The sequence below is a fragment of the Tympanuchus pallidicinctus genome, unplaced genomic scaffold (assembly GCF_026119805.1).
Source record: "Tympanuchus pallidicinctus isolate F22 unplaced genomic scaffold, pur_lepc_1.0 scaffold29, whole genome shotgun sequence".
NCBI classification, from domain to species: domain Eukaryota; kingdom Metazoa; phylum Chordata; class Aves; order Galliformes; family Phasianidae; genus Tympanuchus; species Tympanuchus pallidicinctus.
In genome coordinates this window covers 2,692,288-2,719,418 of record NW_026294746.1, presented here as the reverse complement: position 1 = coordinate 2,719,418, position 27,131 = coordinate 2,692,288, and the positions used below count along the sequence as shown (strand labels likewise).

The 27,131-nt window shown below is 55.3% G+C and overlaps 1 protein-coding gene across 4 annotated transcripts in view; it reads left to right on the top strand.

Moving 5' to 3' along the window:
- The window catches only part of AGRN (agrin), a 63,612-nt gene that overhangs the window by 18,987 nt on the left and 17,494 nt on the right, over positions 1-27,131 (top strand). For 2 of the 4 annotated variants that reach the window (XM_052691538.1, XM_052691540.1), the window contains 11 exons: positions 8,695-8,742; positions 16,112-16,327; positions 17,204-17,428; positions 18,452-18,676; positions 19,368-19,574; positions 23,134-23,355; positions 24,081-24,275; positions 24,762-24,962; positions 26,236-26,381; positions 26,510-26,615; positions 26,810-26,923. In XM_052691538.1, coding sequence (XP_052547498.1) covers positions 8,695-8,742; positions 16,112-16,327; positions 17,204-17,428; positions 18,452-18,676; positions 19,368-19,574; positions 23,134-23,355; positions 24,081-24,275; positions 24,762-24,962; positions 26,236-26,381; positions 26,510-26,615; positions 26,810-26,923 — 1,905 coding nt within the window. Of the gene's footprint in view, positions 1-2,309; positions 2,331-6,883; positions 7,825-8,694; positions 8,743-16,111; positions 16,328-17,203; positions 17,429-18,451; positions 18,677-19,367; positions 19,575-23,133; positions 23,356-24,080; positions 24,276-24,761; positions 24,963-26,235; positions 26,382-26,509; positions 26,616-26,809; positions 26,924-27,131 lie in introns of those variants that run through there. The other 2 variants (XM_052691537.1, XM_052691539.1) reach the window with 2 other exon arrangements.

Sequence of the window (27,131 nt, the reverse complement as noted above, 5' to 3'; positions counted from 1 at the left end):
CTAGGTGGCACCTGTCCTGCCCATCCCCTGCCCCACTGCTGGGTTTGGGCTTGGTACCAGCCCTGGAGCTCATCCAGATATCCCACGCTGGCCTTACATCAATGGGGGGAAGCCAAGAGAAAAGGCTTCATCTCCACTGGCTGACCATTCAAATCGGGTCTTTGTTTGGATGCAGATTTGTGTGGATCATGGGCCCCTCTGGCTGCTGTTTTTGGCAGCAGAGTGCCTTGTTATCTCACTGCAGAGTGTGGCCTTGGAGCAGGATGCAGAGGAACAGTAGGGAGGGTCAGGGAGAGAGGGATTTCAGGAAGTCTGTGTCGCTTTTATGCAGTGAGCAGCAGGAAGGTGGCGTGGGAACCCTTGGCTGGTTTCCTTGGGAATGAGGCAGCACGACGTGGGCTCACCAGAGCCAGCACCACGTTGGTGGCTTCCTGGGATCCACCAGTGGCATGGCAATGCTTTGAGATGGGCGTTGGTTGAGCATCAGGAGATGAGTTGTTGGAGCACTCTTGGAAATTGGCTCTGCTTTGCTCCAGGTCTGGCTGCACGCTGATCTGTGCTCCTTGGGTGCAGCATCAGCACTCGGTGCTGCCCCTTTGCAGAATTTGGGTGCATTCCCCTGCTCATTTTGCATGGGGAAACTTTCCAGAGCTAAGTGCCTGACCTTGGAACACATCCTCTGGCCCTCCCTTCCTTTCTGGTTTATTTAATATCTGGTGAAACAAACTTGTTTTCCCCTTTTGATGCTAACAGCTGCTTCGCTTTGCTGCAAAATGATGAAGGGGAAATCAAAGCACGGTGGATTTTGTTGAGTTGGAAGGCAGCCTGGGCTCTGGGGCTCCTTGTCTCAATCACACTTTGGTTCTAACTGAGGGAAAGATGTGAGCCTTGGGCTGGGATTCAGACCCAGAGCAGCCCCTGCACCTCTGGTCCTGGTGCCCCAATGGATCTCTTCCACATTTACTCTCCCAGTCATCTCAGGCAAATCCCTGCTCATCAGAAGCATCCCAGAATGTGCAACACCCAACAGCCATCTGTGCTGTCAACTCTTCTTTCCCTTGGCAATGACAGCGGCCAACTTGAATCCCCTAAAATACAGCAGGTACGCAGCTCTGTGGCAACCCCAGCCCAGCTCATCCCAAGGCTCCTAGACCCAAATGCTCCTGGGTCTGTTCCCTCCACCAACTCCAGGCCACGCTGTCCAGGAGCACAGAAGAGCTGCCAAGTGCTGAGGATGGCACAGCCCATGCCATTTGAATTGGAAGCCAGGGAAGGAGCACAGCAGCCAGACGCTGATGTTTCATCTCCGCCAGAGCCAGCCTTAGTACTTTGGCTTTCATTTCTGCCTTTTTTTTTTCTTTAATAAATCAAAATCCCAAAATAACCGTGCTGCTCTGGGATATTTTTAAGCTGTTTTTCCCCCCTCTTCCTTTCTTCCCTGCATCTCCCAGCAGCTCCGAGCCGAGCGGGCTCCCGGTTGCCAATGGAGAAAGCTGCACGTCACTTCCTTGGCATGGGGCCTTCTCCAGCCCTCAATGCTCACTTTGTTTTTTTCCCCTCATAGTCTGGGTGAGCTGTCAGGGCTCTTTGCAGGGTCACATTACTCATGTCCCACAGCTCATTGTGGGAGCTGATGCTGACGCTGCATTGGGGAGCCCTCTGTGCCCCCACAGGTCGGGTGTCAAAGTGGAGGAGCAGAGCTTTGGAGTTGTGTTGAAGTTGCATCTCCTCATCCCGGTGGGATGCAGAGCTGGCAGGGGACCTCTTGTGCTCTGGTTTCCTGCCCAGGTGATGCTTTTGGGTAGGAGGAATCAGTGCAGGATGTGCTCCTTCAAAGTGAATGGGAAGCAGCTGGTCCTTGGGAGATGCATGGGGAAATTGGGGCGGCCTCCAGGCTGAGCTCCTGAATGCTTCCAAAGCATGAGCTTGGTTTCGGAAAACATTTTGGAATATTGACAAGGCAATCCTACTGCTGCTTGCTGCCTTCTGGCTCTTTGGCTGCACTCGTTGCCCTCTGCAGGACCCTTGTTAGCCATTGTGTGCTGCAGTGCCAGTGGTTATCGGTCAGAGCTGACATCTTCCCGTGCTGCAGGACAAGGTGGGACTTCTGCAACACATGGGAAAATGCCACTGCTGCATGGCATCTCCTCTGTCTGCTTCTTCTGTGCAATGTGGGGCTGCAGGGCCAGGGGTGCCCCTGCGAGGGGGCAGGAGGAGGGATCTGGGGGCAGGAGAGAGCTGGGTGAGCTGCTTGTTCTCTTGTTCTAACTGTTGTTCTCTCCTTTTTCTCTTCCCCTCGCTTTCTAAAGAACATAGGAAGCTTCTTGCTGGTAAGTGGTGGTGTGTCATGCAAAAAAATACCATGTATTCTTTTTCCCATCCACTGTCAAACTCACTGGTTAGTCTCCCTCATGTTTCCATCCACCCAGGACATGCTGGAGCAATAGGGCCCTTCCAGAGGTGGGGGCAGCACACCCATCCCCATGGCCTGCTGGCTGCACTCACCTCAGGGGCATCTATTGCCTTTAGATCACAGTTTGAAGAGCTGCCTGTTCTTTCTGCCAGTATCCTCTCAGCCTGACGTCGGTGGGCTCAGCTGGATTGCCACTGTCCTTGCAAAACGTGCAAACTGTGATCTAAGGCCACCTCTCACCTGTCTCATGTCCCTCTCCATCCTCAGCCCTTCATTGCCTTCCTGGGGAGGGGTGGGGAGGAGAGCAGCATTGCTGCAGGTGGTGTTGGGGTGGGATGTGGGGTGGGATGGAGCATGGAGCACAGGCTGCCTTGGCCACATGCTTTCACTGTAAAACATGCTGAATGGGGAACGGAGGGATATAAAAGTTTTATTGAGAGCTGCTTGCTCCTGGCTTGGACCCTGGGCCTCTCTGGGAGCAGCATAGCTGGGAGCAGCGCTAGCTGAGCCGACAGCATCCCCTGCTGGCATCCTGCTCCTTAGCTGTAAGATGCTGCTGGTGGTGAGGGGAAAAAGGGCTTCCTTTGGTGCTCCCTTCAAGCTCCTGAGCAGGGCTTAGAACATCCCAAGTTGAAAATGACCCATGAAGGATCGAGTGCAGCTCTGATGGCTTTGCTTTGCGTGGCTGCTTCTTGCTAGCAGGATGGATTTCCCCACTGGTTGATCTGTGAGGTTGTTGAGCTGGTTGTTCGCCCTGCTGTGTTGCTGTAGGATCATCCTGGCAGCCCACGGCTTGGGCAGATGGGTTTGTTGGGTATAAAAAACTGTCTGGACCGGAGAGTGGTGATGAATGGAGTTGCATCCAGCTGCAGTCCGGTCTCTAGTGGTGTTGCCCAGGATTGGTAGCGGGCTCAGCTCTGATTAATAGCTTTGTGACAGTCTGATTGAGGGGATTGAGTGCACCCTCAGTAAGTTTGCTGAGGACAGCAAGTTGGGAGGCTGTGTTGATCTGCCTGAAGGCTCTGCAGCTGGGCAGGCTGCACTGCTGGGCTGAGGGTCGTGGTTAGTGGGCAAGGTGGGTAATCTTAGAGGTCTTTTCCAACCTGACAGGTTCTGTGATCCCCTCCATGCTGCACTCATGCCATAATGCAGCAAGTGGCCCCAGTGCGATGCTCCCAGCCTGGCTGGAGCTCCTCCCATCCGAACGTTTGCAGTGAGAGCAGCAGATGGCAGTGTGAGACCACAGGAGGAGCAGGCTGTGCTGTGCTGTGTCGGGGCTGTTGGCTGGCTGTGAATGGCACTGGTTTTGGGGTGAGCTTCCAGACCTTTGTCCTGCATTAGGGTTAGGGCAGGAGTGCTGCCTACCTGGAGTAATGGGGATCACAAGAGAGGGATGAGCTTTGAGGGTCTTTGTCTCATCAGCTTGGCTTCAGCCCTGCTCTGCAGCCCTTGTCCTGCAACAGGGAATTGTCCTGGCAGCCCAACAAGCCAAAGGACAGCAGTGTGACCAGGGGCTGCCACGGGTCCCTGGGCACAGCAGTGGGCATCAGCATGGATTTAGCATCAAACTGCACCACCTCCCTCCCTGGGTTGATTTTGGTTTGCTGTGTGACCACTTCGGGGCAGCAGCCTCATCCTTATAGCAGCGCACGGATTGCTGTGTGCTACTCTTATTCTAAAGAATTGCCTTTATATGTATTTTTTTTTAATTAAGAGGGGTAGCAGACATAAAACCCATTCGCTGCTGCATAGTGGGACAAGGTAGATGAGGTGTGGGCTCCACGCTGTGACTTTGGGATAGCAGAGGAGCAGGTTCCTGCCTACATGCAGGGTGTGCACGGATGGGACTTGCACACGGAGAGTGGCTGTGACCCTCTCTCCCCCATCTCCCATTGGCAGGGTTTTAAAGCTCTTTATTTCTAGGCAGTGCTCAGCAGGAGTCGAGCTGGGTCCTGCCAAGTGTTAAATGAAATAATTAAAATCCCCACTTTCTCCCCCTCCCTCTCCTCTCGCTGTAATGCTGGTAATTAGCCTGTAAAACTGCAGGAGGGGATGGGGAAGGGAGAACGTGTAAGCACCTTCTGCGGGCTCCCTCCTCCTCCTCCTCCCCAGGAGGGAGTGCGAAATGGCTCTCCAGGCACTGGGTGCTGTCACATAAATCCCAATTAGCTCCCTGCCAAACAGGATTAGCGAGAAGGGAGCCAGGTGGGGAATCAGCCTGGCAGCAGCAGGAGCTGGGGGGGGGGGTTCTGCAGGGGCTCTGCAAGGAGGGACAGATTGACAGCTGTCAGTCCCACCCCCGAGCATCACTGCGTTTTGGGCTCAGGTTGGTACGCGGCATTTGGTGAGGAGAAACGAAGGGGCGAAGGGAACAAAATGGGCGTCTGCTGGTTGGTGTTTTCTTCCCAGTTTGAGGTTGGCGTCCTGCAAAAAAACACACGCGAGCGTTCCCCCCATCTGTGGGATGTGCCTGGACCCGAGGTGGAGCCCGCATCTGCAGCTATGGGGCTTGGGGACCCCACCTCACCCAGCCCCTTCTGCCCATCGGCTGCGTGCTGCCAGCAGCTGTGACCTCCTGGCTGTGAAATCCCAGCAATGAACCCATTAACAGCACCAGCCTTTCCAGTGGCTGGTGACCACACGGAGGCCTTAATGCATCGAATGCTTTCATTTGGAGAAATGGGCGGGGGGGGGGGAGGATGGATGGACACAAAGATAATGTTTTCTTCCCCGTCATAGAGGAGTAGCAGCTGTGCCTGAGGCTGGGCAGCTCTTGTGAGCCAGGTTTGGGAAGCCTGAGGTGGTTTGACACCACGGTGGCTCTGTTATATTCCTCTGTCTGGTCTTTCATGGTGCCCAAAGCGTGAAGAGTGTGTGCTGGGGATAACAAACTGATGGTCCACGTGGACCTGGCAAATGTGATATATCCCCAATGCAGGTGGCTCCTCCGACCATAAAACCTCATCCGAAATACACAGGGGGCAAAGGTGTGGATGTTGTGTTCTTTGAGGGTGCAGTGGGCTGGAGCTGGAACCTGCCTCCCCCAGGACGTGCATAGGGAGCTCCTGCAGAGCTGCCCCTACAAGTGGCCCCCAATGGCCGGGGTTGGGGGGGGAAAAAAGGGGGGATGCAAGTCCTGCAGCCCCGAGAAGAAAGGGAAGACTGTGCCAGGCTGATTTGCATGTGTAAACATGCACCAGGGGATGCAAATGGCCTCGCTTTGCTTTGGGATTTTTTTTTCTTCTTTATGGGAAGCCAAGCCTTGCTGGGGAGGGGGGGGAACTGAGTTTCCAGTGAAACCCTGACCCGAAGGGAGCATTGAGGCCATGGGCTGGGCATTGCCGTGCTGCAGGCTCCAGGCACCTGCGTGTGTGGGAGATGCAGAAGGATTCCAAGCTTGGGTGAAGGATTTTGTCACCTGCGTGGTGGTGACCAAGAGGAGGAGAGGGCCGGAGCACTCCACACCTTTTTATGATGCTCCCGAAATTCCCAGGGAGAATTTTCTGCTCCCTTGGGGCAGCATTTTGCCTAGGCATGGGTTTCTTCCTTACCTCCCCAGCTCCGAGCGTACCAGAAGGTGTCATTACACCTCGCTCTCTCTCTAATACGTATCTTAAAAACGGTTGGTATGGTTTTTTATCGCTGGTTTTCATGCTCCGCTTCGTTTGGCTCCTGGGGGTCCTGGCCCGGGCGGGCGGAGCGGGGAGGGGGCACGGGCAGAGGCGCTGCCGGGGGAGGCATAATGAGTTTTGACAGTGCAGTCCCCGCCTCTCCCAACATCTTTAGTTCACGAATGAAAAGGCGAAGGGGGTGGGGGGAAGAGGCGGAGGAGAGGGATTTTTTTTCTTCCCTTCCCGTGCTCTCCCGAGGGAGCAGGGCGAGGAGGACCCCGCGCTCCGTCTCGCCGGGAGCAGCGGGATGCTGGCGGGGATGCTCGCAGGTGGCTGCGGCGTGGGGACGAGGGGCGAGGAGCCGAGCTGAGCTCCCGCTGCCTTTGTGCTCCTCGGGCGTTGGGGCAGAGCGCTGCCCGCTGCCTTTGTTCACAGCCGTTCCTGCTCCCATCACGGGCGCGGGCGAAGCGAACGACCCGGCGTCCTTCCTCATCCTCTTTTCTCATCCCTATTGTCGGCTGCCGTTCCTCTCCGGAGGGACCGGGACACCGGAGCTGAACGAGGCGGAGAAACTTCGGGGCGTGGGGCAGGCGGGGACACGCGGTTGCTTGGCTTTTTTCTTCCTTTTCCCTTGTCATTTTATTGTCTGGTGCCGCTCAGCCCTCTGACCGCACGCGGGTGGATGAGGGCTGAGCGCTGTCACATCGCACGCATCGCTCCCACCGTCGCTCTCTTGATGCCCGGCTCGGCGAGGGACGGGGACCGCTTTGGGACGGACTGGCATGTCACAGCAGTGTGAGAAGGGGAGCTGGCCCATCCCAGCCACCACGCAGGTGACAGCTCGGCTCCCTGCCGGCGAGGTGACAGCTCGCAGAGGGGGACGAGCCGGGCGGTGGCCCCTTGCTGCTGGCCCGAGGGCTGGGAGGGTGCCGGAGAGCTGGCGAGGCGGCGGGGGAGAGGAGCTGCGCACCAGCAGAGCGGGGATGGATTTGGATTTGCGGTCGCTGTGAGAGGGGCTGCGGTTTGTGGGGGTCCTCCCCAGCCCTGCCTGAGGGGTACGGGATTGGGAGAACTCATCCCAAGGAGCCGCGGCTGCAGGAGGTGCGAGGAGCGTGGAGGGAGCAGCGGCATCCCCGGAGCCATTGAGAGGACGTGGAGGCTGAGAGAGGGGTCTCATGCTGGTCCCTTTCCTGCTGCCCCTCTGCCAGCCCTGCTCGCAGGCACCGGGGTGTGGGGGTGCTGCGGTGGCCCCCCAGCATACTTGTCACCATTCTGGTGGGCTTGGAGGCAGGAGTTGAGCTCTCAGCACTTTTGCTCGTGGTTTCTTTGCCCGCTCTCTGCTGGCACGCACGGATTGACGTCTCCCTGGCTGGAAGGGGCATTGCTGAGCACGGGGCTGTGGGGGTCTCTCCGGAAAATGCTCAGACCCATGATGGCAGACGTGGGGATAAACTCTTGGTCCTGAAGGTGCCACCAACCTGCGCTGCCCTCCTGTTCCCTAGAGGATGGGAACCTCCGGGAAAACTGGGGTCTTGCTGCTGCCGAAAAAAGGGGAACAGAGGGCATCTGTGTGAGCCTCGTGGCCGCTCTGCCTTGGATGGATCACCAGCAGGTTGAACTTTAAGCGCAGCATGACGGCTTGCCAGTACCCCATGGCACCGGGGGCCTTGGAACGGGACCGGCTGTACCAGCACAAGGTCTCCTTGGTGGTGCGCTACTTCATGATCCCGTGCAACATTTGCCTCATCCTCCTGGCCACCTCCACGCTGGGATTTGCTGTGCTGCTCTTCCTCAATAACTGTAGGTGCCCCCCGGGGGCGTGGGAGGAGCAGGGCAGGGAAGGGGAAGCAGGAGAAGGCTGGGGAGAGGTGGAAGTCCTTCTTCAGTGCTCGGGATGCCAGTCTGCTTCTGGTGTGGCTGAGCATATTGCACGCGGCCACGTGTTGCTGGCTGCTCTGTGGCCTCATCCTTGCACCAGCTTTTCTCCAGGCACACTCCTTGCAATGGTGTCATTGACCTCCTTGATGCTGGAATGCACCTGCGGGGAGGAAAGCCTTCAGGGAATGGGTGGGTCCTCCAGCTTTGGGGAGCACAGCTTCCCTGGGTGTGTGTGCTTGGACAACTGGTAAAAGGTGTGAATACATTGCAAAAGTACTGCCCCGAGCAAGGCAGAGGCAATGGGAGGGGAATGGAGGGGTGGTAAGGAAGCAGTGTGTCCCCTCTGCTGCCATGGGTGCATTGCTTACTAGGTGGCAGCTTGACACTGGCTATGGGCTGCTCCTGAGTGAAACTCTTCTGCTTTTCCAAATGCAAAGAGCTGGCTGACAGCAGGGCTGTGCCTCACAGTCCTATGCTCTTGATATTCTGTCTGCCTGTGCTTCTTTGTCCCCTCTTCTTTTCTGGGCTCCCCCGGTGCTGTCCCTGTCCCAAGCAATGGGCCTCACAGTGGGATTTGCACTGTGGCCGTGGCCAAATGGCGCAGAGGAGGGCTGCAGCCAGAGATGCTCAGCGATGCCAGCAGGAGAGCCAGGCTCCTGGGGCTGCTCCTGCTGTTCCCTGTTCATTGCAGGTGCTCCATGGCCCCAAATCCACCAGGGAGAGAAGCTGTGGGGGAGGAGGAGTGTGTGCAATAACACTGCTGATAGCTCCTTGTTTTGTTTTTCTTTGCAGATAAGCCCAATAGTTATTTTACCCAGACTCCGCCGACCCCTCGAGATGGTAAGTACACCCCTGCTTCCTGCTGCTTGCTCCCATGAAGGCGAATTGCTGGAGCCTCCCTGACCCAGTGATCTATTTTGTGATCTGTCTGTGCTCAGAGCAGAGCAGCTCGCCGCTCGCCCTCCCTGGGGATGCATTTATCCCTGCGTAAGGAGGGAGGGCAGAGCCTCTGCCCTTCTGCTGCTTGTGTGATGCGTTCTGGAAGTGGGGAAAGGCTGGAGGAGCAGATGGGGCCTCTGCTGTGCTCTGGCAGCGTTGCTGATTCGTCTGCTGAGGTTGTGGGGGCTGGAGAAAGGGACCTTAGAAAGCAGCAGCGCTGAGCTCAGTGGCTGTGCCGTGTGGATTTTGGGAAAAGGAACTGGGAAGATGGAGGTGCAGAAATTCTGCAGGCAAGGAGCAAAAAGCAAAGCAAGTGGCACATGTACCTGTGGCATGTGGCCATGCCAGAGCCACACGTTTGTAGAACTTCGCTTTCTGGCAGCCAATGGGTTTAAAAGCTGCTGGCAGGCAAGCATGTGCTCAGATAATGTCATCATACGAGCTGTGTTTTCTTTGAAAATCAGGCTTCTACTGCCCTGCTTTCTGCTGGCAGGCTCCTTCCCCAGCCACCTTCCCCATCCTCCCTCATCTCATGTGCACAGAGAAGAACCCAGCAGAAAAACTGCAGCCAATTAATAACACGTTTGTTTCTTTCTTTGCTTCTCTGATGGGGGGTGGGGAAGGAGGCGGGGGAGAAACGGATGCTAGATAAAATGTGATTAATCTATAATTGGACCAGAGAAGATATCTAAAGCAAAAATAAAAACGAACGTAGGTGTAACTCCTAGCTTAGGGCTCCAAAATATGAGCAGCCCTGCCCATCCAGATGACATACTCCCAAAGATCTCTGGTCCCCATGGGAGATGGAAAAGTACCACGGTTGGTGCTGCGCCAGGCAAGGTGCCTCCTCCAGGTGCTGCAAACACCTCCCATGCCCCCCCCCAGGGCAGCACTGCTTGGGCAGGTGTAGCACAGGGTGGGCTGCACCTTTCTGCCCCCCCTGGAGCGAGATGAACCGAGAGGGAGGATTCAGTGGGTGTTCTTCCAGCGTCTGTGATGAGTGGTTGGAGCTCTGTTTGTTTGCAGCATCCCTCGGTGGAGTCGCATGCAGGAGATGTGGAGGTTTGTGTTTGCTGTGCTCGCACCATGCCCGTGCACGCTCTGCTCCCGTTCCAGTGAAGAATAAGATGGAGCTGTTGTGGATGGGAAAGCTGTGATGGCTTGCTTTAGGTGCCATCTCTTGCTGGTAGTTTGCTTATGGTACCGACCAGCTATGGGAAAGGCTCAGCTCCCACCCCTGTTAGGCTTGGATACATCCCAGAAGGCAGAAAGGGTTGAACACCCATTTTGTTTTGGCGACTGAGGATGGAGTGATGTTGGCCCAACATGCCAGGCCTGGAAGCAGCTCTTGATGCTTATTTATGGATGCATAAAAGCAGCACTGACACATGAGATGGGGACATAAATACAGGGTTTGCAGAGCGGAGCTTGACTGGTCCCAGACATGGAGCTAGGCAGGGAAATGCTGGTGCAGGTGGCTTTCTGTACTGGCTTAGGCAATCAGCTGGTTAGTGCTCTCAATCCTGGATATTGTCTTCTTCTGGCTCTGGAGAAGAGATGTTGGGAAATAATTGCTTTGGGCTTGGAAGTCACATCAGATGCTCACCTCCCCTTGGTTGCTCTGCAGTTCCTCTGTGCACAGGGTCTTCATCACTGCCCCGGGCACTGGAACCCTTTGCAATGCTCAGCCATTGTCTCCATGAGGTCCTTCCTTATGTTCTGTCTAAACTCCCCTGGTGCAGCCTGAAACTGCTTCCTCGTGTCCTATCACTTGTCACCTAGTGTCACCTCCACTTGCACTGGAACTCACTGGTGCAGGTGCAGGGCCCTTGGCTGGTGGGAGGCTGTAAAAGGAGGGCTGTAAAAGAGCCTTGGCTGTGGGCTGGCTTTGCCTTGCCCTAAGGTATGGTCAGGCATGGGGATAAAGCCTTGAACTCCTCTTTTCTCAGAGGCAGGTGGCTCTCCAGGCAGTTCTGCACCTGCTCAAGGGGACAGGGAAGGAAATGCTCAGCTAGCCTGGGAGACAAGCCATACAAATATAACTTAAAATAAAACAGTCTCTTCAATCCTATTCCCTTTGTGCCTGGCAGCACTGGAACACCCTGCTGGTTTTGGCTGCTAATCCTAACCTAGTCCTCTTTTGACGGGAGCCAATGTGAGACTTGGATCCCACAGAATGAATTGGCAGCGGGGCTGATCCCAGCTGGGAGCAGGGGAAGGTCTTCCATCCTTGGTGTGATGGGGAGCAGGGGGAGATTCGTGGCCCATGTTGGAGCACTGGTGTTCTTTACCTGCTCAGTGTGGAGGAGAGGGAGGGGATGGGAAGAGAAGAGCTGAACCATCCCTTTGGAACAGCAGGGCTCTGCTGGTGGCTGAGCCAGTTTGGAGTGGCGCAGGGTTGCTCTGGAGAGAGGAGAGAAGCTAAACATAGCTCTTCAAAAAAAGCTGAGCAGTAGATAAGGTAGCAGCAGTTATTAGACACCACTTTTGATCTCTTGAGAGCATTTTCCTCTCCATTTACAGTGAGGCTTGAGCTTTCTCTTGGGGATCAATTTATGTTCTTTCATGTTATGTGGCTTAAGTGTTAGAGGAGAAGCAGATGGGGGACCTGCAAAGGTGTTCCTGCTTTTCCGTGCATAAAGTCCTTGATGAGATTGCAGTCTTTGAGCCTTACCTGGTTGCCCCCACATCTGTGCCCCATGTCTCTCAAGGCAAGGCATTTAGCATTGGAGCCTTGTGACAAAGCAGCAGCATCAAAAAGGACTCTATCTTTTCTTCCCCTTGGCCGTGCTGTACTGAAGTTGTTGCATGAAGCTTGCATCACTGCAAGCTCCCAGCTTAGGAAACACTGCCAGGCTCTGTGCTTTGCAAGAGGTTGTGCTGACCAGTGAATGCTGCTTTTGTCGGAGTGTGTCCCAGTGTCACGGTGGCACAGCCTCACTGTTTTGGTGATGGAGAGGTGTTTGTCAAGAGCAGAAGCTGTAGGTGTGCAGGGGGATGCTTGTGGGCAGCCAGCTGGATGCCACACTTGAGGTTTGGGTGAGATCCTTGCAGCCAGCATGAGCAAACCTTGCAGAAAGGCTCTGCCGGAGCCTGCAGCCTTGGGAAAGGGCAGCAAAGGGCAGCGTGCTGTGTTGGCCTGTCAGCACAGATGGGGATGGGCTACGGACCCGCTGCAGCTGGGGAGGAGCTGTGTTCCCTGCGGGCACCCAGCTGGCTGCTCCTCATCTTCCTGCTTTGTAAACACCCCGCTCTGCAGTACAGAGCTGGTGGGAGAAGCTTGGAATGATGCATGGGTGTTTTCCCCTCGCCTCTTGGTGCAGGCTGCATCCCAGCTGGGCGGGCACTGGCTGCCATCAAGCTTTGGGTTTTGCTGCTGTGCTGGGGCAGAGCCTGCTCCCCAGGGGAGCCTGTGTGCTCTCAGGGCACTGGGTCAGGCAGAACCCCGCTGCTGGGGCTCCTTCCCATCACGCTCCCCTCTCTGATGAATCCTCCCAGTGATTTGGAGCCACGACATCTTGCTGCAAGCCACGCTCACAGCGGGGCTCTGACAGATTAATGAGGGAGCCTTTTAAGATGGTGTTTGATTCGCAAGAGCAGCTTTGATGTCTCAGAGCCCAAGGAGGTGATGCTTTCACCTCCCTCTGCCCTGTCCGCCCCCGGCACCACCTTCACCTTGCTCACCACCGCCTCCAGCACAAGATTTTGCTTTCAGATCTTCCAAACGATGGGCTTTCGCTCCTCTTAATTACAGAAACACGAAGGCAGCCCTGTTCTGCTGCCCGTGTGCTCCAGGTGGGAGCTGGGGCTGAGGTGCTTCGCTCAGATTCGGCTTCTGGTGGTTTTAGGAAGGGATGGGATGGGTTTTAGGATGGGGAGCTTCAAGGGGCTTCCCGTGGCTGAGGCCGGGGAAGGCTGTGGCCGGTAGGGTTGCACCCTAGAGCATCATAGGCGTTCAGCATGGGTGATGCTGCCTGCCAGCCCCATCTCAGAGCCCAGACCCGCTGGGTTAAGCACAGCCCTGCCAATTCTGGGCGGTGTGAATGTTGTCGTGCTGTGGTGATGGGGCAGGCGGCTCCGCTGTCTCGCCAAGCAAGTAATTAATATTGATGGCAAGGAGGGTGGGCCCGGAGCAGGCGATGCGCTCAGACGGGCCTCGGCGGGAGCGCGGGCCTCGCGCGTCTCCATGGCAACGCGCATCAGGCTCATGCAGAATTCATGTCAGCCGCGCTGTCCTGATGCACCGCTGCTCCTCGGCCTGATGGTTGAGGTTGAGAAAAGCCTCCAGGATCACCAAGCCCTACTGCCAGCCTGGCTTGCTGAATGTCATCACTGAGCCGCATCCGTTTGTGCCGCATCCATGTGTCCGAAATGCCTCAGGGCTGGGGTACCGCTGCCTCGGGTAGACATTGCAAGGCTCAGCCGTCCTCTTGTGCTCATCCTTACCCTTTCCATGAAGAAATTTGCTCATCTGTACTATTTTGTGAAGAAATTTACACGCCTGCTCCCTTTCCATGGAAGAAATTCACTCCTCACCCTTGGCATGAAGAGGTTTGCCCATCTTTATTCTCTCCATGAAGAAATTTGGTCATCGTTACCCTTTCCATGATGAAATTTGCTCATCCTTACCCCTTCCACGAAAAAAGTAACTTATCCTTACCCCTTTCAAGAAGAAATTCGCTCATCCATACCCTTTACATGAAGAAATTCCCCCATCCTTGCCTTTTCCACGAAGAAATTCCCCCATCCTTGCCTTTTCCATGAAGAAATTCGCTCATCCATACCCTCTCCATGAAGAAATTTGCCCTTCCTCCAGGAGTGCTGCCCACCACAACCAGCTTCCTGACTGCCCCATGGTGCTGGCTTCACCACTTTCACAGAGGGATCCAGCTGTGATGGCTGTATTTGGGACATGACAAGCCACCGCTGAAGCCCACCGGTGAGCTCCCCATCCTTGGGGAGAAGGTGGGAATGGTGGTAGGTGAGACGCAGCCCCCTGTGGCCCCGAGGTGAAGAGGCAATCTGCTTCATGATGCAGCTCCAGTGTTGTTTTTTATTTATTTAGTTTGGGATTTGGGTATTGGGACGTTTCTTCTCTGTAATGGCAACGATCATAACTAACGTGAATGCTTTGGGCTTATTAGGTAGAGCTTTTTACCTCGAGATCTCGAAGCATTTGACAAAGCCAGCTTGTTACTTATCCCTGCTGCTTATGTTGAGCTGTTTACCTATTGACACCAGGGACCTGGTGATTGTTATCATTTAGATTCTTTTGCATATCAATGAGCCAAGGCATTTCTTTTAGTGAGCTGGGGAGCAGGCATGGGGTGCTTGATTTCCCACTCTTCCTCCTCTCACATCAGTTATGGTCACGCTTCTTGCATCCTCCCAGATAAAATTAGAGAGGTGCTTGGGAAGGAGGAGGCTGCCTCTGAATCTCAGTCTGTTCCACCTCCCGCGTCTGGCAGGGGAATTAAGGCAGTTGGTTTTATTCTGATGGGTTCTGAGCTTATATCATCCAAACGCACCTCAGCGTGGGGTGGGTGAGGTTTAAATCCATCTGCTGGAAACAAATAGGCTTCCTCACTGGTAGCAATGGTGGTGATTAGAAGTGAAAGGAACTTAAACAGGCAATTTGCCTGTCACAGTTTGTTTCTGGTTTGAAGTGTTTGTGCATCTTGCTTTGCTTCTTGGACTGATCAGTGATGCAGGGTCCTTATCCCCTGTGTGCCTGGCTGCCCATGCTGTGCACTGATGGAGCTTGCTGGGATATTTACCTTCCTCTTTGTGCCTGGAGATAAATGGATGTTCTTCACTATGTCTTTTGTTTGTATGGTGGCCTCTGATATTCCTGGTGTGTTTACGGAGTTCTAGACAGAAGAACAGACAGACTTCAATTCTGATAAAATACCCGTGTTCATTATGTAGCCTGACTCATTTAACTTTGCAATGCCTTGTTGCCTTTTTGTCATTTGCCATTTCTTTTACCACTTGAAATTGAGACATTCTCAAATACAGCGGGCAACACGAGTACAAAGCAGGTTGCTTTAAAAGTGGTCCAACCAAGCGTGGCACCAGATCTGAACAACCGTGTTAAAAATTCCCTTGGAGATGGGTCAAGACCACTCGTGGAGTTTTGGCTTAACTGGCGTTGTTGTCCAGTTGGCTGCAGGCATGGAGGGCAAAGCGAGACGGATGCATGAGCTGGACTGGGTGACCTTTAAAGGCCCCTTCCAACTCGAATAATTCTACAGTTCTGTGACTTGCTGTGCAAAACTCGTGGCCTGGGTCTATGGGAAGGGGCCTCTTTGCCCTCTGGTGTTTTCCTGCTCTGCACACCCAGCGCCACGGGAAGGGGACGGAGGAGTCACCACTTGTCCTGCTGTTCCCATTCCTTGCTTACCATCCTCCCCTGCATCCTCTAATCTCAAAGCTCAACAGGCTTATCAGCAGTTGTAAGAACGGAAGAGGGAGAGAAAGAGCAGCAATGAAAGAGCAGGAGAGACTATCCAGAGCGCTTCGTAAAAATGATAAATTGCTTTTAGATATTGGGCAGGAGAGAAAGAGAGTTCTTTTTTATTTGATGATATTAGTCTCTTAGTGGCACATTGTTGCTGTGCATATGAGCTCGAAATCTCAAGGCAGTCCAAGGCAAACGCCCGGGAATTGAAGTGTAAATGAGCCACTGTCGAGCTCATTTTATTTTGCCTTTTATGATTTCTTGTTCTGCCATTATGTAGGTCAATCTCTATCTCTAATGTACGCTGTGTACGCGGTGGTGAGACACACAGGCTGCCCGGCACTGGCAGAAAGCTCCAGCATCTCTTGCTCCCTCTGTCTCACCTGCGTCAGCTGAGTTTGGGGACATCCATCCTGTCCATTCCTCCCCTGAATGTAAAATTTGCATTCCTTCCTGCATTAGCAATTCAGATGCTGAACTGGTCTGTGCTGGCTGCTCTGATTAGTGGATGCGATAAAGAGATTCGAGCATCTCCTCCTGGAGGGCCTCCAGCCACGTGATTCAGTTGCTTTGCATAAATGACAACGAATAAAGCGGCGTGTGCGGGACGACCTGTCCCACGCGGGGACCGTTCCTTGGTTCTCCTTTCTCCTACCAGTTGACAAGGTGACATCTGAAGATGGCACCCTCCTCCTCCCTGTGCCATCGTCCTCTACCACTGAAACTTTGTGAGCTGCAGCCCCCCGAGCCAGGCTCTGCCCCCTGTCTCGGGTGTCCCGTGGCTCAGGTGTCCCCTATCTCTGTCTCCAGCCTGCCGAGGGATGCTGTGTGGGTTTGGGGCGGTGTGCGAGCGCAGCCCCACCGACCCCTCCCAAGCCTTCTGTGTCTGCAAGAAGACAGCTTGCCCTGTGGTGGTGGCTCCTGTCTGCGGCTCCGACTATTCCACCTACAGCAACGAGTGTGAGCTGGAGAAAGCCCAGTGCAACCAGCAGAGGCGGATCAAGGTCATCAGCAAGGGACCATGCGGTGAGCACAAACCGGGGCTGCGTCCCCTCTTGCAGATGGATGTGCAAGGCTGGGGGTGCTCCTCCAGATCCCACAGCATCGTCTGGGGCTGGCGATGCTCCGAGGACAAAGCTGACGGGAAGGGACAAGGAGAGAACCACCAGCAGTGCTTAATAATAAGCAGGCAGGCTGATGGCCTGAGGGCTTTGCGGAGATGCAGGGCAGACTCGGGGGAGCAGCCCCCTCTCATCCATCTCCACTTCCCCACCGTGACTCAGCCCTGCGGCTGCAAGCACAGGCAGGATGGGCTGATGAAAGCCCTTCCCCAGCCTGGCATTCACCAGCTGGGAGCAAGGAGCTGTGTAAATGAGACCCAGTCTCCTCGTCTCAGAGTAAATTAACTTGACCTTTCTCGCATGCAGTGCGCTGGCTTGCAATAAATCTGCACCCGGCTCCCCTGCTGGGGCTTTCAGCAGAGAGGGGAGAGCGCCGAGTGACTTATTTAAAATAATCATCATAAAAAAGTGACAAATTAAGAAGGGGGGAAAAAAAAAAAAAAAAAAAGCTGGCAAATACACCATAGCCCTGCCCTGTCAGAGAGGAAATTGCTCCTTAAGCTTTTCCTCTAATTACAGTTTGCAGGAGGTGCCTTAAGGACCCTCGTTCTGCTTAAAGAGATGCTGGCAGTGAGGAGCCGGGAGGTGCAGCCAGGGTGGGGGGAGCTCCCCTTCCCCACGCACTGTGGTTAAGGCTGAGTTTTGCACACTTTGGGTTGCATGCAACTGGCTGCTTCAACATCAGCAGTGGACGGCAGCGCCCGCCGAAGCCAAGGGCAGGATGGTGCTGGGTCACCGCTGCTGCTGGAGGCAGCGCTTTCACTATGCACCCTCTCCTCAGGCTCCAAGGACCCCTGTGCAGAGGTGACGTGCAGCTTTGGCAGCACATGCGTCCGTTCTGCAGACGGCCAGACGGCCAGGTGCGTGTGCCCTGCATCCTGCAGCGGGGTGGCAGAGAGCATCGTCTGCGGCAGCGACGGCAAGGACTACCGCAGCGAGTGTGACCTCAACAAGCACGCCTGTGACAAGCAGGAGAACGTCTTCAAGAAGTTTGATGGAGCCTGTGGTGAGTGCCCTGGTCCCCAGTGGGTGTCGTGTGGCAAGTGTTTCTTGCGTCGGGACAAGTGGAAATGGGAAGGGCTGGGGGGGAAAAGCTCAGCCACTCCAAGGATGTCTTGTGATGACTGTGGATGCTTGTAATTAAAAGCAACTGTATTCATTAGGAAAGCCATGAGATCAGCCAGGACACGTGCCAGGCCCCTGTTTGTCCCTGGGGGAAGGAGTGTGAGAGCGTGCTTGGGAAGGCTGCAGAGCTGGAAGAGAATGAGTTGTGCGTTCGCCACTCAGCCCCAAGTGGGGTGAGATGGGCACAGGTCAGGAGCGTCATGTTGGGTGCTCCTCTTTTCTAGGGCAGAGGGGAGGCTTTGGGCAGCACTCAGAGATATCTGAAATGCTGTGCAGTCCCCAGGATGATGTCTGTGCAGCTCCCCACCCCACCGTGTTGCCTCATCTCCTCAGCCAGACCACATCCCTCACTTACCTGCAGCGTTTTGGCTCTACACAAAGCATTCTGGTGATTTTGTTGGGTTTGTAGAGGTCTCAGCAGGGGTTACACATCCCTGCTGCGATTCAGAACAGCAGTGAGCCCTGGCAGCATTTGCCAGAAGGGAAACAGGAGATGGATAGGGCAGGTCCTGCGGGAGCTCCTTCATTTCCATGATTGCTGCACGTGCTGAGATAGGCAAAGCAAAAGGCTTCATCTGCAGCCCTGTCCACTGCAGCCTCCTCCCTCTTTCAGGAAGGGATGGCATCGTTGCTTCTCTTTGTCAGCCCGACTCTCTGGTAAATGCAGGGATTTCAGATAGCAGGATTAAAGAGTGGAAACGCTCGGAAAAATAAAGTGCTCCTCCTATCTGCTGGTTGCCTTGGAAAGGGCAAGCAGCTCTGCGATACGAGTCAGTCCTAAAGGAGGGGCCCAGCACCCCCTGAGCCCAGACGGGGACACAAAGAGTGGAACAGTGTGATTTGCAAGCGCTGCCTAGGCAGGATGTCCGCTGACTCCTCTCTCCTCCTCCCGTTGCTCTATTAGACCCCTGTAAGGGCATCCTCAACGACATGAACCGCGTGTGCCGGGTGAATCCCCGCACGCGCCGGGTGGAGCTGCTCTCCCGCCCCGAGAACTGTCCCTCGAAACGGGAGCCGGTGTGCGGTGACGACGGGGTGACGTACGCCAGCGAGTGTGTGATGGGGCGCACGGGGGCCATCCGGGGGCTGGAGATCCAGAAGGTTCGCTCCGGGCAGTGCCAGCACCAGGGTGAGTTTTGAAAAACCTCCTGTTTTTGTTTGTTTTTTTTCCTCTACGCTCACAGAAAGGAGAGCGTCCCTTTCAGGTCGAGGGAGGTGATCCTCCCTCTCTACTCTGCCCTGGTGAGGCCTCATCTGGAGCACTGCGTCCAGTTCTGGGCTCCCCAGTACAAAAAAGACAGGGATCTCTTGGAAAGAGTCCAGCGGAGGGCCACAAAGATGGTGAGGGGCCTGGAGCATCTCTGCTATGAGGAAAGGCTGAGTGAACTGGGTCTGTTCAGCCTTGAGAAAAGAAGGCTGAGAGGGGACCTGATCCAGGTCTATAAATATCTGAGGTGTGGGGGGCAGAATGGCGAGGCCGGACTCTTTTCAGTGGTGAGTGGAGACAGGACAAGGGGAAACGGCTGGAAACTGCAGCACAGGAAGTTCTGCACAAATATGCACAAGAACTTCTTTACAGTGAGGTGACGGAGCACTGGAACAGGCTGCCCAGGGAGGTGGTGGAGTCTCCTGCTCTGGAGATGTTCAAGACCTGCCTGGATGCCGACCTGTGCGACCTGCTGTAGGGAACCTGCTTTGGCAGGGGGGTTGGACTCGATGAGCTCTGGAGGTCCCTTCCACCCCCTACAATTCTGCGATTCTGTGATGTTCTGAGGGACGCATCGCCGGGGATGCGACGCATCTCTCTATTCCTTTCCCAGACAAATGCAAAGATGAATGCAAGTTCAATGCTGTCTGCCTGAACCGCCGTGGCGCGGCGCGCTGCTCCTGCGACCGCATCGCTTGCGATGGCGCCTACCGGCCCGTCTGCGCCCGCGACAGCCGCACCTACAGCAACGACTGCGAGCGGCAGAAAGCCGAGTGCCACCAGAAAACTGCCATCCCAGTGAAGCACAGCGGACCCTGTGGTAAGCCTGCACCTCTCCTCCTCTTGCACCCAGCCTGCGTCCGTCCCACGCAGGCTCAGCTGGGAAGCCCGCAGGTAAGTGGTGGTTGGGTTCCCACCTCGCAGCGAGCCCCAGGATCTCAGTTTCACAGCCAACCCAGTGCCTGCTCCTCGTGCTCTTTTTCCTTCCAGCAGTCAACAGTCTTATGTATGTCTGTGTCTTGTCTCTGTCTGATGTTCTCGCTACAGTGGGGAGCAACCATGTGTGTTGAGCACGTGACATAGCTGTGATGCCCATCAGCTCCTCTCCATCACCACTCATTCCCCTCCCAGGGTAGTGCCAGCCCCTGCTCCTGCCATGCTTCCCTTCCATGCCCACCCCTCTCTCAGCTCCAGGTCCTCCAGCAGGAACGCTCTCCAGAGGACTCGCCGTGGCTTTGTCTCATCTCTGGGAGAAGCTTTTGTATGTGCCAGAAGGGGTCCTTGGGATGTTGGGAACATTCCGTCTTAAAATGACTGCATGGCACCTGAAGGAAGTTGAACGCAGTCATTGAATTGAGTTGGAGGACGGTTGTTTCAGCTTGGATTTGTTTTTACTGGAGGCACAGAGCTGTGTCCTGTTTTAAGCTGATGTTTTATAAGGTTGTTGGGTGCTTCAGACCTTCTGAAATGCTTGGAAATTCAGCCTGGTGCATTGGGTTTGTTGGGTTGGTTTTGTGCTCCTGCGGTAGGTTTTAATCCTGCCAGGCTCAGCTGCTGGAAAATCATTTGTCAGGCTCCCAAAATCACACTTAATATAATGACAACTGTTATTTTTAATCACCCACTTCAGTGTGCTTCTGGCTGCTGGATGATAACGAGTCAGATCCCCAAGTCCTTTCTGGGCAGGAAAAGCACTTCTCAGTCCTTCACCTCCTGTGTCCCTGGAAGCTGCTGGGGATGCCAGCTGCCCTGGATGTGGGAGGAAGAGGAGGATGGGGACGATCAAGGACCAAATTTCCCATGGCATCCCAAATTTCCAGGGCAAGCGGAGAGCTATTGCTGGGAGCTGCCCTGCTGCCAGGCTGCCATCCTTCCCACTGCACCCATGAAGTGAGCACAGTGGGATATGCTCCCTGTGCACCTGTCCATCCCCTCTCCGTCGTATTCTCTGTTATTTCATCCCCCCTCTCAGCTCCTCTCCCTCTGGGTCAGTGCTTTCCAGAGGGCAGGCTGTGAACACAGCAGCAACATTTTAACCTCGCACACGGCTCTTTTCCAGCAGCAGGGCAAAGGAGGCAAAGCCCAACAAAACAGCTCAGACCCTGTTTTTAATCTTTCTCTGCTTTCATACCACGATGGGACAGCTGAGAAAGGAGGGCTGGGATGACATGCCAGGAGGTGGAGGGAAGGTGGCTGTAGTTGCATCTGTCTTTTCCTCCCTGCCTCTTTTTGCTCTCTTTCTCTCCCCCTCCGCTCTCTCTCTCTCTTTCCTTTTTCGTCTGTCTTGTGTTTTACAGTGTTGCCTGTTTGGAGGAAGGAGTTGTGTCCTCGCAGCACCCTTCTACTCCCTACCTGGACATCTCTGCTAGGAGGTCGGCTTTCTCCCCTTCTCCATAGCCAGTGCCAGCCCTGGCCTCTCCCCATTGCTCCCTTCCTCTCCAGTTTTCCTTAAGAGTCCTGGAACAGAGAGGTTTCCCCTGTTCTGCTCCCATCCCCTTGACCCGCACGCTTCATGCCGGAATGGAGGATGCTGACTGTGCCTTGATCCTTAGAGGCAGATGAGAGTGGGAGCAGAGGTGGGTGGTACGAGACCCCACTCCTCTGTGAGCCGATACCTCTGGACTGCTCCCAGTTGCTCTCACCTCTCCTTTCACCCCTGACTAACCCGCTCCCTTCCCTGCCTCCTGCTTCCCCAGCCCTTGCATCAGCCAGGATGCATAACAAGCAGTGTGCTTCTTCCATGCCTCAGTTTCCCTGCCTGCAGGATGGAGAAGGGATGACAGCAGGGCTTGATTATAGCATAGCCAAAGGTCCTTGCTTGCTCTCTCCTCATTATATCCACTCATCAAAATTGGTGCCAAAACCCCCCACTGACTTCTGCAGGTGCCCAGGGCTGCATTTTGGGTTTCTCTCTCCATACAAGCATGCTGCCTCTGTGTGTTTGGGGATATGGTTATGGTACGTGTGTTGTGTTTTGTGTTGAACACAAGCAGGAGATGTGAGCAGCACCGCAGGGCGAAGCACCGTGGGGAGCAGTTCCTGCTCCTTGGGAGCTGCTTGTAAACCCTTCAGCCGCAGGGAAATTGAGGACAGGCAGGGAAGGGCCGGGTGAGAGCAGTAACCACGTGTCTCAATTGCTCTTCTGTTCCTTTGCAGCCTCTTGGCTCTGAGCTTTGAGTTGGCAGGGACTTCCCAAAGGGCCAGACCCCAAATTCAGACCTGTTTATGCCCAAGTTTTGGACTGTTCTCTCGTTGGTTCACAGCGTGCAGCCAAGCTCCTGAGGGCTCAAGCTTTGATCCCGTTCTGCAGCTGCATCACATTGGTCCTTGCAGGGGAGGAAGGCAGAGCATTGCCCCTTCCCACCCCCTGTGCTGCCCACTGGGGCTGTGCTGCATCTTCTGCTGCATCCATCTCAACTCAGCCACTCTGTCTGTTCCCACATCCTTCTTGTTGATGTGTCCTTGTCCGTGTCCAGCATGTGTTACATTGATGTCCTTTCCTTGCTCTGGGTCCTCGGGGCTTTTGTGATGAATCACAGGAATGGGTCTCTGGGCAGTGCTGGGGCACTGCTGGCTTTTGGCTGCCTACGGTGGATGAAGGGTAAATGGGACACGGGGGATTTCCCCCAGAGCCTTGCAGAACTCTGCCAGGAGGCTCAGCATTGCCTTTTTGCTGCCAGCCACCAGAAGGGTTGGCTGCTCACCTTCTCACTACTGGGCATCTTGTGGGGAAGGATGCCAGCTGCTCGGCTGACTTTGATGGAGTAGCTCCATTAAGAGAGCAGAGGGCATGGCTGCCTCTCAGCCCGCAGCCCATGCAGTGGGGCATCCTCAGGGCTCTGCTCCCCGAGCCAGGTGCTGGAGCACTGGGATGAAGTAAAGACAGTGGCTCTCTTCATCCTGCCCCACCAGGAGGGGAAGTCACAGGGTGTGGTGAAGCCAGGCATCATTTCCATTGTCAGAGGCTGGTGGCATCGCTGCTGCATGGGATGAGAGGTGTGGGCTTCTGGCAAAGGAAAGTTGTCCTCCATCAGTACGATGCCTTGTGGTGTTGGCTGGGAACCCAAAAACGGGGCTTTTTGCAGAAATCTGTACAAAAACTATGGGCTGATCAGAGTCCCATGAGGTGCACGGGACAGAGGAACAAGCGTGCAGGGAGGAGATCTCGTGCCTGCTTCCCAACCCAAACCTCCGCTGAGCATGGGGGAGATGCTACGCTGGGGGGTAGGGGATGATGCAAGGCCAGGAGCTCTGTGCATTGCCACGGCTTGGGGGAGGCAGGCTGCAGCCGCCGGCATGCCTCGCTGTGCACCGTGCCTGGGGATGCTCAGCAGGCAGCGAGCTCACCCTGCCACCCATTTCCTATGCCCCCTCTGCAGACCTGGGTACTCCCAGCCCCTGCCTGAGCGTGGAGTGTACTTTTGGGGCCACCTGCGTGGTGAAGAACCGGGAGCCCGTGTGCGAATGCCAGCAGGTGTGCCAGGGCCGCTATGACCCCGTCTGCGGCAGCGACAACCGCACCTATGGCAACCCCTGCGAGCTCAACGCCATGGCCTGCGTCCTCAAGAGAGAGATCAGGGTGAAGCACAAGGGGCCCTGCGGTAAGGAGACAGCCAGCCTGGTGCTCGTGGTGGGGCTGCTCAGATGCCATGCGAAGGGAGGGAGGGGAGTGCAGCACTGCTGTGCATCCTTACCCCGGGGGGACGCTGCCTGGCACGGATGCGGTGATCTCTCCTGCGGAGGTTTTCTTTCTTAACATGAGCCCTCAGTGCAAACGCAACTCAGAGCCGTGTGCAGCTCTCCCATCTGCAGGCTCACTGCTTGTGCCAGCACAGCTTTGCCAGGCGGGAAGTGTTTGCACACAGGCACAGCCCAAGCTGGTTGCTCGTGCTCCTTTGTGCAATCTGCTGGGCTCTTGCAGTTTCGCCCAAATACTGCTGTTCTGCCCTTAAATCTTCAGGCTGGGCAGCAGGTGCTTTGCACCCAGTGCTGCGCTCATCCTCCTGTGGCCGGCACTGATTTATTGCTCCCCATAACAACACTCAGCCTCACACTCTCTGCATCCCATTTAGCTGTAACAGCTCACAGCTCCAGTGACATTTTATTGCAATTACTCCTGGCCCTGATGGCTTTTACAAGCAGTTATTGCCATGCAGTCTCTCTCCTCCCTCCTGCAGCCTCGCCTCCGCTGGAGCTCCGGTCCTGCAGGGCTTAGCACAAGGGATGAGGTTGCAGCAGGGTTAGATTTCAGCTCTGGCACTTCCATACAAAGCAATGCTCGCCCTGCTGATTTAACCCACTGCTTTTTTGTTCCTCGCCCCTGCAGACCGCTGTGGCAAGTGTCAGTTTGGGGCCATCTGTGAAGCAGAGACGGGGCGGTGCGTGTGCCCCACGGAGTGTGTGCCCTCCTCCCAGCCCGTCTGTGGCACAGATGGCAACACCTACAGCAGCGAGTGTGAGCTCCACGTCCGAGCGTGCACGCAGCAGAAGAACATTTTGGTGGCTGCCCAAGGCGACTGCAGTGAGTCTGGCAAGGTCCCCTTCTTCCCTCTTCTTGCTCCTTTCGGTGGCGTTTTGAGGAGCGGATGCTCGGCATCCCCCTGTTCACCCGGGGCCCTTCGAGGCCCTGGGGGTGTTTGTGTGCTGGGGGAGGCACCGGAGTAACCTGAGGGTGGGGATGTGTGAGGCAAAGGAAGTGGGCTGCCATCAAAATGGGAGGGGTTCCATCCCCAGGGGGTGATTCCTCCCTGCTTGTGTGTGTTCTCAGCACAGGAAACCCTCTGTGCTGATTTCTCAATGAATTAAAAGCCTTGCCTCAGTTTTTTTTTTTTTTTGTCGTTAGAACAAATGACATTTGTGCCCCATAAAACCAGTCCAGCTGGTCTGGTGTTCCAGGGCTGAGCAGTGCATGGGTATCCTCTCTAAAACTGGGAGAAAAGAGTGATGGGGAGCGACTCTCAGGAGCCGGAATGAGAGTAAATGGAATTTCTTGCTGGTGTCCCTGCAGAATCCTGCGGCAGCACGGTGTGCTCCTTCGGCAGCACCTGTGTGGGTGGGCAGTGCGTGTGTCCCCGCTGTGAGCAGCAGCCCCTGGCCCAGGTCTGTGGCACCGATGGCCTCACCTATGACAACCGCTGCGAGCTCCGAGCAGCCTCCTGCCAGCAGCAGAAGAGCATCGAGGTGGCCAAGATGGGGCCTTGTGAGGACGGTGGGTTGTTGTTGCTCTTCCCTTGGCTGATGCCACCTGGGCAGGGAGTTGCATTGCTGCGTGAATTGCATGCCTTATGTTCCACTTATTCTGGAGGAAGGGAAGTGGTTGAGGTGCCCAGGGGTTGCTCTGGGTGGAGATGCTCCATGAGGATGCCCAGGGTTGTTCCATGGTGCTGCTCCCTCATGGTTCCCACTTGGCTCTGTCGGCAGGAACAGCGCCAATGGATCTGGGCAGCACGAGGCTGCTCTTCCTGACCCTTTCCAGAGTGTTGGGGAGGGGGGCGCTCATCTGTAGGATGCAGCATCCCCCATTGCTAGCCATGATCCCACTCTCCTCAATAGCATCTTTTAATTATCTTTAGGTACTTAGGTAAAGCAGCTCAGCATCCCTCTGGAAGCAGGCTGGGACCTCTCAGCCTTGCCTTGCTGGTGGTCAGACACCAAGAGCCTCCTGAGCTCCCATCTCTATGAGGTGAAGCCATGGGTTAATGCAGGCTGAGAGCACAGACCTCCCCCAAACCTCACTGCTGTGATGCTGCCATTCCCCAGCTCGCTGTGCTGGGAAGGATGTCATTATGTGGCAGAGCTCGGGGATAGGGCAAGGCAGAACACGGTGTTTGATCACAGCCCTCCTTTGGGAATTTCAGGTTGATGTCCCTCTGGGAAAAGATCTTAAATAATTCTCTGTGTAATGCCAACTCCCAGCCTTTGATCACTCAATAAAAAGGGGCAGGTTTTCCTTTTTTGCTTCTCTTTTTTTTTCTCCCCCTTTTTTTTTTTTTTTTATCCTTTTAATTAAAGGAGCCTTTGAAATCAGCAACATCTCTATTCTTGCTGCTGGAGCTCTGGGCACCTTATAGAGAGGCAGGCAGGCAGAGCACAGCATTTATAGGCTGGGCAAGAAGGCCTCCGGTCAGCTCCTAAGGCATCCCTATGCCTTTTGCATTGCTTAACTTATTATTGTAGTGATGGGAGAGCTTGCCTACTGCAGGGGAGGGGATCCTCTCTGCGGTACAGGCGGGAGCATCCTAACATATGGGCAACCTGATCCGATGGTTAACAACCCTGCCCACAGCAGGGGGGATGGAACTGGATGATCTTTAAGGTCTCTTCCAACCCACGCCATTCTGTGATTCTATGGCATGTCGGCCCAGGAGATATTCATGCTGGAGATACCCAGGAGCTGTCTGACATGCTCCTGGGCAAGGCGGCCCTGCTTGGGCCATCTGCTTTTCCCTGGTCCCCTCTCACCACGCTTCTCCTCCATCCAGAATGTGGCTCAGGAGGCTCAGGCTCTGGTGATGGCAGTGAGTGTGAGCAGGACCGATGCCGGCACTACGGGGGCTGGTGGGATGAGGATGCAGAGGACGACCGTTGTGTGTGTGACTTCACCTGCCTGGCAGTGCCACACAGCCCGGTAAGCACATGAAGCATTCCTGGGCTGCTGTCCTTGCTCCCTTCAGCCTGGTGGCCTTGCCACACGCTTCCTGGGGCATCCCATCAGCAGGGAACCTGCTCTGAGAGCTCCCCTCGCCGTCTTGACAGGTCTGTGGCTCTGATGATGTGACCTACGCCAATGAGTGTGAGCTGAAGAAGACGAGGTGTGAAAAACGCCAGGATCTCTTTGTCACCAGCCAAGGAGCCTGCCGTGGTGAGCGAGTCCCTGCGGCACGTGCCGTCCCCATCCTGGTGCCCTGACATTCCTGTTTCATGCCTGGCCAAAGCTAGGGCCTCACTCCATCACCTACCCCAGCATCTCTGCAAGGACCAGCGTGGTTTTGAGAAATGCTGCTCGATCTCTGCGTTGGCCATAACGCCCCTGTGCCTCTCTGCCTTGCTCCACAGCCCTCACCACGACCCCACCGCCTCTCCCAGTTGTGCACTGCAGTCAGACCATCTATGGGTGCTGCCCGGACAACATGACCCTGGCACTTGGAGTGGGTGCAGCAGGGTGCCCGAGTGAGTGATGGTCCCCATCTGGGGGGGATGCTTGGGGTTGCGCTCTGGGGAGAGAAAGGACGGTCCCAATTCCTCAGTTAGCTAGCTAGTGTCATTAATATTTACTAAATCATTGTCAGAGTCAGCACTTCAGCAGAAGGTGCATTTTGAAAGGCATTAGCACGCTGTTAACAGCTGAGGCTGTGACTGCCTGTTAGGGAAACCCATC